The sequence below is a fragment of the Chlorocebus sabaeus genome, chromosome 20, assembly GCF_047675955.1.
Source record: "Chlorocebus sabaeus isolate Y175 chromosome 20, mChlSab1.0.hap1, whole genome shotgun sequence".
Taxonomy (NCBI): Eukaryota; Metazoa; Chordata; class Mammalia; order Primates; family Cercopithecidae; genus Chlorocebus; species Chlorocebus sabaeus.
This window is the reverse complement of record NC_132923.1, coordinates 112,418,329-112,427,615: the sequence shown is the minus strand read 5'-3', so window position 1 is coordinate 112,427,615 and position 9,287 is coordinate 112,418,329. Positions and strand designations below refer to the sequence as shown.

Below are 9,287 nucleotides of genomic sequence, written 5' to 3'. Positions count from 1 at the left end.
CAAATTCTGGTTTGGGTACTGAGAAAAAAGAGAGGAGAGAGACAAAGTCCTTGTCTCCAAACAATTCCTCTTACATACGGAATAGAGATGTGTGTGTTTGTGTGTGTGTGTGTGTGTGTGTGTGTGTGTGTGTATGATTAGAATATAGTGGAACATATGCTATGAGACCATAGGTGAAAAATTGAATCCTGTTTTGGAAGGTCTAGACCCAGGGCTTTTGGGAGACTCAGCAACAACCTAAAAGATAATCAGATGATAAATACTGAGCCCTACTAAGCAGAAATGCTTCCTGGAAGAGGTCATGTCTAAACTAAATCCTAAAGGAAGAATCAGAGCTGGTCAGTTAAAGGGTTAAACGGTAGAAAGTCACAGTGGGGAGGGCAAAGAAAGTGCTGGAAAGGAACAGTGGTTTCAGACCAAGGGAACAGAATATGTGCAAAGATTTGAGGGGAGAAAGACAGAAAGAATACATCATTTTAGATCTGGAAGTATACAAGCTGCTACACTGAAATAGTTTCAACTTACACACTTACTGTGGTAGCCAGCCTCCAAGATGACCCCCAGTGACCCTCCCCCTGCTACAGAAGGACATAATATTGATGTCCTTCTGTAGTCCCTTCCAACACTTAATGGGGGTAACCTGTGTAACCAATAGGATATTATGAAAACTATTGTGCATGACTTCTGAGGTTATGTTACAAAAGACATTGTGGCTTCTGTCTTGTTCTCTTTTGGATCATTTGCTGCCATGTCATGAGGAAACCAAAGAAGCCCTATCATTGTGGGATGGAACTGAGGCCTCTAGCCAATAGCTATATGAGTGAGTCTTCTTGGAAATATGTTTTCCAGCCCCAGTTGACTGCAGCCTTGACTATAACCTCTTGAGAAACCCTGAGCCAGTATCACCCAACTAAGCCTCCCCAGATTCCTGATGCACACCAACGAGAGATAACAAATGTTTATTGTTCTAAGTAGCTAAATTTGAGGAGTAATTTGTTATGCGGCAATAGATAATATACTCACTAATGTGCTCAAAAATATCTCCTGGAGCAAATGCATCTGTTTCTATTCTTCAGTCATTTTCATCTCAGCTATTGGTTTGATTCCATAGCTTGCTTGGTAAATTTATGCTTATACATTTTTTATACACTTTTGATGTATTTTAGGAAGATTGTTAATCCCGTTGTATCCAGGAAACACAAAAGCAGAGTTGGAAGGAAGAGGCAAACAATGGAAACAAAAGTGAATATGATAACAAAAACAAGAAAATTACAAAACCCGCCCCGGCCTATGGAATAAATGTTCGGTAGGAGGGATTCCAAAGAGCACAGGGAACAAGCAACAAGTGAAATTCCTAAACATCAACATCAATCACCAAGCAATGAGGAAAAGTTGTTGATGAAATGGAATGATCTGAGCCTGTGCCTCAAGGATAGGCACCAAGGTTGGATGCCTATTAGCTTTCTGAGGCTCAGAGTTTGAGGATTCAAAGACCAGACCCAGCAAAAGAGCCACTGGTGGGTTCACTAGAAGTGGCTTCTCGGCACTACGACCTATTTTGGTTTTTTGTTTGTTTTTTGTTTTTGTTTTTTGAGACAGGGTCTCAATCTGTTGCCTAGACCGGACTACAGTGTCGTGATCTTGGCTCACCATAATCTCCTACTTCGAGGCTCAAAAGATTCTCCCACCTTAGCCTCCCAAGTAGCTGGGATTACAGACGTGTGCCACCACTGCCTGACTAATTTTTGTATTTTTTAGTACAAATGGGGTTTCACCATGTTGGCCAGCCTGGTCTTGAACTCCTAACCTCAAGTGATCCAACCGCCTCAGCCTCCCAAAGTGCTGGGATCATAGGGACGAGCCACCGTGCCCAGCCAAGACCTAATCTGATCTGCCCAGCATCAAAGTGAGCAACAGGTGGTGTCTGCAAAAATTTTCACTGCTAAGTAGTTATCCACTGCATCTGCAGGGATCGTCAGGGAGGCAGCTCATCGGCCTTAGCTGATTTTCCAGTATAGACTCTTACTGATAGAATCAGTGGTTGTAACATTTTAACCAAGAGACACTCACTGGAAGAAATGCCTTTGGAAACCGAGCCTTAGACTCTTTTTTAAAAACAGAGGTGGGGCAGTGGGGCTGGGGGTATCTCATTCTGTTGTCCAGGCTGGTCTCAAACCCTTGGCCTGGAGCAATCCTCCTGCCTTGGCCTCCCAAAGTCCTGGGATTACAGGCATGAACCATGATGCCCAGCCTTAGACTCTCATTCATATACTCATTTCAACAAATGTTTATTGAGCTCCAAGGATGGGCAAATCCACACCCTCATACAGCTTTTTTATTTAAAAAAAAAAAAAGAAGAAGAAGATAGTAAACATATAAACAAAATAGATAACAATCTAGGTAATGTTAAGTGTTATTAAAAAAAAAAAAATAAGGGGCTGGGCACGGTGGCTCATGCCTGTAATCCCAGCATTTTTTGAGAGTCTGAGGCAGGTAGATCACGAGGTCAGGAGATCAAGACCATCCTGGCTAACACGGTGAAACTCTTGTCTCTACTAAAAATACAAAAAATTAGCCAGGCATGGTGGTGCACGCCTATAGTCCCAGCTACTCGGGAGGCTGAGGTAGGAGAATCGCTTGAACCTGGGAGGCGGAGGTTGCAGTGAGCCGAGATCATGCCACTGCACTCCAGCCTGGGAGATGGCAAGACTCTGTCTCAAAAAAAAAAAAAAAAAAAAAAAAAAAATAGGACTGGGCACAGTGGTGCATGCTTGTAATCCTAGCATTTTGGGAGGATGAGGCAGGCAGATTGCTTGAGCTCAGGAATTCGAGACCAGCCTGGGTAACACAGTGAAACCTCATATCAAAAAGAAAAGAAAAAAATACAAAAATTAACCAGGCGTGGTGGTGTGAGCCTGTAGTTCCAGCTATTCAGAAGGTTGAGGTGGCTGCATTGCTTGAGCCCAGAAAGTGGAGGCTGCAGTGATATCACACCAATGAGCCAAGATCACACCAATGCACTCCAGCCTGGATGACACAGTGGGATCCTGTCTCGAAAGGAAAGGAAAGAGAGGAAAGAGAGAAAGAAAAGAAAAGAAAAGGCATGGTGGCTCATGACTCCCAGCACTTTGGGAGGCTGAGGTGGGAGGATCACTTGAGCCCAGGACTTCACAACCAGACTGGGCAACACAGTAAAGCCCCCATCTCTAAAATATAATTTAAAAATTAGCTGAGTGTGGTGGCACATACCTGTAGTCCCAGCTACTCGGGTGCTGAAGTAGGAAGATTGCTTGAGCTGGGGAAATCAAGGAGGCTGCAATGACCTGTGACTGCATCACCACACTCCAGCCTGGGTTACAGAGTGACCCTATCTCCAAAAGCAAAGAAAGAAGGAAAAAATAAAGGTAGGACAGAGTTTGGGGATTAGGATGTCCTTTTTGGGAGGTTGTTCAGAAAAGGCTTGATGAAGAGGTGCCATATGAATCATCTTAGTCATTTTAGGCTTACCAATATATAGATTAAGAAATTGCCATTCGAAACCTAAATCTGTTCATAATCAGACTAGCATCTGTAGTTTATTGTGGCTGCAATTCAGAAGTGTGGGATGAGGAGAGGGAGGCATAAGCTATTAAGAGAGGTGAAAAAGCAAGAGTTGGTTTTAGAGTGTGAGGAAGAGAGAAGAATCATGATAGAAAGAAAGGTGGGCTCATTCATTGAGAATGGGAAACCGTAAGGTTGAAGGCAAGTGGATGAAGATGAACAGTTTAGGGCATGTTGAGTTTGAGATGCCTATGGGACATCCAAGTGAATAGGTGAGCAGGAAGTTGAAAATATATGTCTGGAGCAGACCTGTGCCTGAGATACACATGTTTGAAATATGAAAGGTAATCAAAACCAAGAGAGGTCAGAGAGGGCACCTTTGTTGAGGGAAAAAATAGTCAATGACAGAACTATCAGAAAAACCAACATTTATAGGATTGACAGCAAACAGAGACAGTGAAGGAAGCCTAAAACAGAATGACTAATCAGAACCATAGAGAATAGTCAGGGAGATGTGGGGTGTTGTGATTTCATAGTTCCCATCTGGTCAAGTGGTTGTTCCGTGGAGGCCTGTCACTTCCCTGTCTTTGGCGGTCTGACAAAGCCTTCATTCACTGAACAAATGTTTACTGCACCCATGCCATGTGTCACTTTTCTAGTGACACATGAATGAACAAAACAGTAAGCCCTGACTTTAGGGCACTTACATTCTAGTGTGGGGAACAGACAATAAACATTAAAAACAGGTTAAACAGCTGGGCGCAGTGGCTCACACCTGTAATCCCAGCACTTTGGGAGGCCAAGTCAGGTATCCCTTGAGCTCATGAGTTTGAGACCAGCCTGGGCAACATGGCAAAACCCCATCTCTACAACAAATACAAAAATTAGCTGGGTATGGTGGTGCGGGCCTGTAGTCCCAGCCACTCCTGAGGCTGAGGTGGGAGGATAGCTGAAGTCCAGGAGGCAGAGACTGCAGTGAGCCGAGATCACGTGACTGCACTCCAGCCTGGGTGAATGCACATTATAAGGTGATAAAAGCTATGGAAAAAAAAAATAGTAGAGTAAAGGGCATCTGGATGTAGAGAGGATATCCGAGCAACTTCCAGCAAGGAAGTCAGGTTAGGCCTCAGTGAGTGACAATCGAGTAAAAACTTTAAGTTTGCCCAGGCAGGGCACGGTGGCTCACGCCTATAATCCCAGCACTTTGGGAGGCCAAGGCAGGCAGATCACGAGGTCAGGAGTTCGAGACCAGCCTGGCTAACATAGTGAACCCCCATCTCTACTAAAAATAAAAAAAAGTAGCCAGACTTGGTGGCGGGTGTCTGTAATCCCAGCTCTCAACTCAGGAGACTGAGGCAGGAGAATTCCTTGAACCCGAGAGGCAGAGGTTGCAGTGAGCCGAGATCCTGCCACTGCACTCCAGCCTGGGCAGACACAGCAAGACCCCATCTGCGAGGGGGCGGTGGGGAGGGCTTTAAGTTTGCCCAGTAGATGTCCGGGAGTAGGTCAGCACGGTGGTTCACGCCTGTAATCCTAGCAGTTTGGGAGGCCAAGGCGGAAGGATCACCGAAGGTCAGGAGTTCGAGAGCAGCCTGGTCAACATGGAGAAACCCCACCTCTACTAAAAATACAATAATTAGCTGGGCGTGGTGGCACGCACACCGATAGACACAGCTACTAGGGAGGCTGAAGCAGGAGAATCTCTTGAACCTGGGAGGCAGAGGTTGTAGTGAGCCGAGATCGCGCCACTGCACTTCAGCCTGGGCGACAAAGCGAGACTCGGTCTCCAAAAAAAAAAAAAAAAAAAAAGATATCTGGAAGTAGAGCATTCTAGATTACATCAATGAAGAAATAACGTGCATCAGGTAGGATTTTGGCTTTTGTTCTAACAGAAATGAGAGGCTGCTGGAGGGTTTTGAGAAAAGGGTCTGATGAAGGTTTTCTAACATAACTACCCTGCTGGCTACATTTAGAATAGATGCTGAGTGGCAAGGGTGGAAGCAGGAAGACCAGTAAGGGGGTCAGCGCAGTTCAGGGAAGACACGATGGTGCCTGGAACCACGAGGACAGCAGGGAGGGTTTCTTGATGGTTTGAAAGCCAAGGTAAAGGAAACGAGTCAAGAGTAACACAGGCTTGCGTCCTACACCAAAGGAAAGCCACTGCGGTTTGCGGGAGCCAGGGAAGACCCTGGCAAGGGCAGGTCGTTTGTTTGTGGTTTTGGTGGAGGGCGAAGGAATCAGGATTTCAGCTTGGGCACGTGGGACGGTCAGGAGAGAAGTCTGAGCTGGAGATGCAAGGATGTCGCCAGCACACAGCTTGGTGTCTCCAGTCACGAGAGCAATCACATACATACTTTCAGGTGGGCTAAGTGCCGCGGGAAAAAAAGAGAAAAGGAAGGCGTGAGTATGTGGGCGGGAACGATACAAAAGATGGCCGGAGGAGGCCTTTCTGAGAAAGGGATGCCTGCTTTCCGTCCAAGAAAGAGAAGCGAGAAGGGCGAGAAGCGCTTGCGGAAAAGCTGGCAGAGTGGGGCTGGGCGCGGTGGTTCAGGCCTTAAGTCCCTGCACTTTGGGAGGCCAGGAGTTCGAGACCAACCTGGGCAACAGAGCGAGACCCCCATCTCTGCTTTATTAGATAAAATAATTTTCAAAACAAAAAGAAAACCTAGCAGTGCACATCCAACCCGAGGCCCTCCCAGCCAGAGCAGAGGCACCAGGGCGGCCAGGCGAGGCGCTGCGAGGAAGCTGGTGCTTCCCGGAGTCCGAGACCCTGGCCGGGGAGAGCCCCAGGCAGAGCCCGAGGACCACGGCTCTCTCGCGGGCGTCCTGCCCCGCGGCGTGGTTATGGGGCCGGCGAAACCGAAACTCATCTACTGGACACTTCCAGCTTCCTCCAAAGGCCGAGCAAGCGGGGCTACAAGGCAGATTTCATGTCTGCTGCCAAGCTCGACCGCTTTACAGCCAATCCTCTCTCGTCTGGTAAACGCGTAAAATCCACACAATCACAACTTTCACAACGAAAGGGAGGGCGCAGGCCTCCCGTCGGCACACGGGCCGCCTCGCCCGCGTCACTCTGAGGTAACAGCCTTTCTCTTCAATCGCTGCATGGAACTCCGGCATGCCAGGCCTCTCCCACTACGGGTCGAAGGATGGCTCACGTCACCTTGCGCGAACAAGGATGGTCACGCGCCACAAAAGGATTTGCAGGGCGGGGCGACTCGACGGCCCTCCCTTTTGTTCCCATTGGCTGCGGTCGTCAGGTTCGCCTCCTCCACTGCCTATCGGGGAGCCTAGGGCCTGACAGAAGCCCGCCCCCCCTGGCGCTCGTGCGCACGCGTGGCGGGCTCTGGGCGCACTGAGCAGGCGCGGCCTCGTGTCGGCCGGAGGGGGCGGGTGCAACGGCGCGCGCTGCGTCCCGGCGCTCGGCTTTCCCTCCGCCGGTCCCGCCCTCCGTCGCGGCGGCGCGGTGTATCCTGGGATAGGGAGCGATCTCCGAGCGAGGCGGCAAGATGGACGCGGGATTTTTCCGCGTAAGTAGAGGCGCCGGGCGCTGGGGTGAGGCCAGGGGCTTCTCAGTAAGGCCTGGTAGGAGCCCTTGGGACAGGGTGGCCAGCGAGGGGAGGCTTCAGAGATCCTAAGGATTCCTCCCAGTGCCGGCGCACCCCCCCCCCGCCCGCGCTGCGGCGGAGACCGGTGCGCCCCTGCGCAGTCTCCTCCTCCGGAATGGTCCCCTTTACGCGGCGGCGACGGTGGCCGGAAAATGGCGGCGGGAATGGGCCGGGATGGTACCTCGCTGCCCGCCTGCCTGGCAGGGCCTGCAGGCCGAGCGCCGTGCGTGCCGCCGGGTCCTGGGGCCTAGCGGAGCCGGAGGAGGAAGTCCCGAGTGGGAGGCCAAAGGGAAGCCCTGAGGTCGCTGGCGGCAGCAGGGCTGGGAGAATATGGTTTGGGGGTACATCTTGGGAGAGCAACTTAGGAGAAGGAGGACAGGAAGCAGCATTCAGCGGCTTTTTTTGAAAAAGCGCCCCCGCGCCGCTCCCCAGCGTTCTCCCTCCAGGTCCTAAGCTTTCGTGGATGGGCCAGGTCAGGGTTCGCGGGAGCTCCCGCCCAATTTGATATTCCTTCAGGGAGAGGGACGTAGATAACTTATTGGGACAATGTGAATTTAAGGTTCTGTGAGGGTAGAGGGTGCAACGAAAACTATGCGCGGATATGGAGGCAGGTTATGGAGTGATTCAACTCCTTCCCGCCCTCCACATCGCTCACCACCCGCCACCGTCGTGTTTTTACTTTTGGAGTCCGCTGGCTAAAGGTGACTCTTAACTAGGCTCTGCCAGCGTCGTCTGCTCATCGCCTGCAGGCAGGGAAGTTACTCCGTCGTAGTTGGTGCTCGGGGCCCACACTTTATCAGGGTCGTGCTGGAGCCTGTGTGTCCCACATTCGCCTCCTGTAGGAAATAAGCACTAGGTCAAGATCTAGAAGGGACACGGGACTAGAGTTGAGCACCATTGGTCTCTCCGGGCTTGCAACCTGTTAATGCAGAATGAAACCATATAGAAACTAGTTGGTCTAAGCCAATATCTCCGTTTTCTGAAATACACGTTAGCTCTTTCTTCTCTTTAGAGCATGTAATTTACAGTTTGTGTGTTTTCAAAGGAAAAATTGGAAGAGGGGAAGGCCAGAACTTTAGTAAAAATAACTTTGGACACTCCGAATTGAACATTGAAATCCTTCTTTAATTGGCTTTAAATATGCCAACGAGTTTTTCATCATGGTAGAATATTATCCCCCAAGCATGGTAGAATATTGTCCCCCAAGAACCAACTGTTCTTAGGCAAACAGTAAGATATTTATTTTGGAATGATAGTTTCAGATTATCGTATCGAATTTGCAAACTGCTTATGAACTGTCCATTTTGTAATTTCCATCAAAGTATTTTGTAGTAAATATTCAGTATTTTCTGCAGTGCAAGAAGTAGTATTTTGAGACAAGTGAAAGTCTGTTCCGACTTTTGTCAAATATTTTCTGTGGAAAGGAGTTCCAATAAATAAAAGAGTAAGGTGATTGATGAGCAAATTTTAACATGAAGTTTGCTTGTGGTATTGTTAAAGTTCTGGGAGAGGGGCGAGTTTTTAATACACTGCCTACAATTCCTTAAATACAAGAGTTAACTGGATTTAAGATCCAAGTTAAAACATTTTTAGGGTCATTATCTAGTACCCTGCCAACCAGATAAACTATTTCAGTTAGGATAGAAGTTACATCTTCCATTCAATGAACTTCCACATGCCAGATACTTTACATATGTTATTTCTGGTATGTACACAGCAGCCCTGCAAGGTAGATTTCCATACGTCTATTTTAGCAGGGAAGAAAACATCCTCAGAGAGGCTGGGTAACTTGGTTTAAGATCTTATGGCTAAGTAGTGGCAGAGTTTTTACCTTCTCAAACAAAATTTTTTTTGATCGCTTTCCAAGGGACTGTGGCCAACTCAGTGAACCAATCAGTACATTTCAGATGGCACAGCCAGTTATTTCCGTGTTTATTTGGGCCAGTAGGAGTGATAAAATGAAAAGAGTAATTAGTGATCACTTGATCTAAGGTGGTATTTGTAAGCTTTCATTTTTCCAGGTTCTTTGCTGAAATTGAATTTATTTAGGTAACCCTATCTTTTTCACTCATTCCAAGTTCCTAAAAGTTGCAGAAGACTAACACAACACAGTGCTGGGGTGTTCTTTTTTCCTTTCAC

General features: G+C 48.1%; 1 protein-coding gene across 25 annotated transcripts in view; it reads left to right on the top strand.

Annotated features, from left to right (window-relative positions):
- The first annotated feature begins 6,905 nt into the window (after positions 1–6,905).
- SRRM1 (serine and arginine repetitive matrix 1) overlaps positions 6,906–9,287 on the top strand; it is a 30,081-nt gene continuing 27,699 nt past the window's right edge. For 10 of the 25 annotated variants that reach the window (XM_073007697.1, XM_073007696.1, XM_073007698.1 and 7 more), the window contains exon 1: positions 7,025–7,070. Coding sequence is in view for 12 of the 25 variants with exons in the window: in XM_038006459.2 (XP_037862387.1) it covers positions 7,050–7,070 (21 nt within the window). In the remaining 13 variants the exon portion in view is untranslated. Of the gene's footprint in view, positions 7,071–9,287 lie in introns of all 25 variants that reach the window. The other 15 variants (XM_038006459.2, XM_038006333.2, XM_007980003.3 and 12 more) reach the window with 3 other exon arrangements.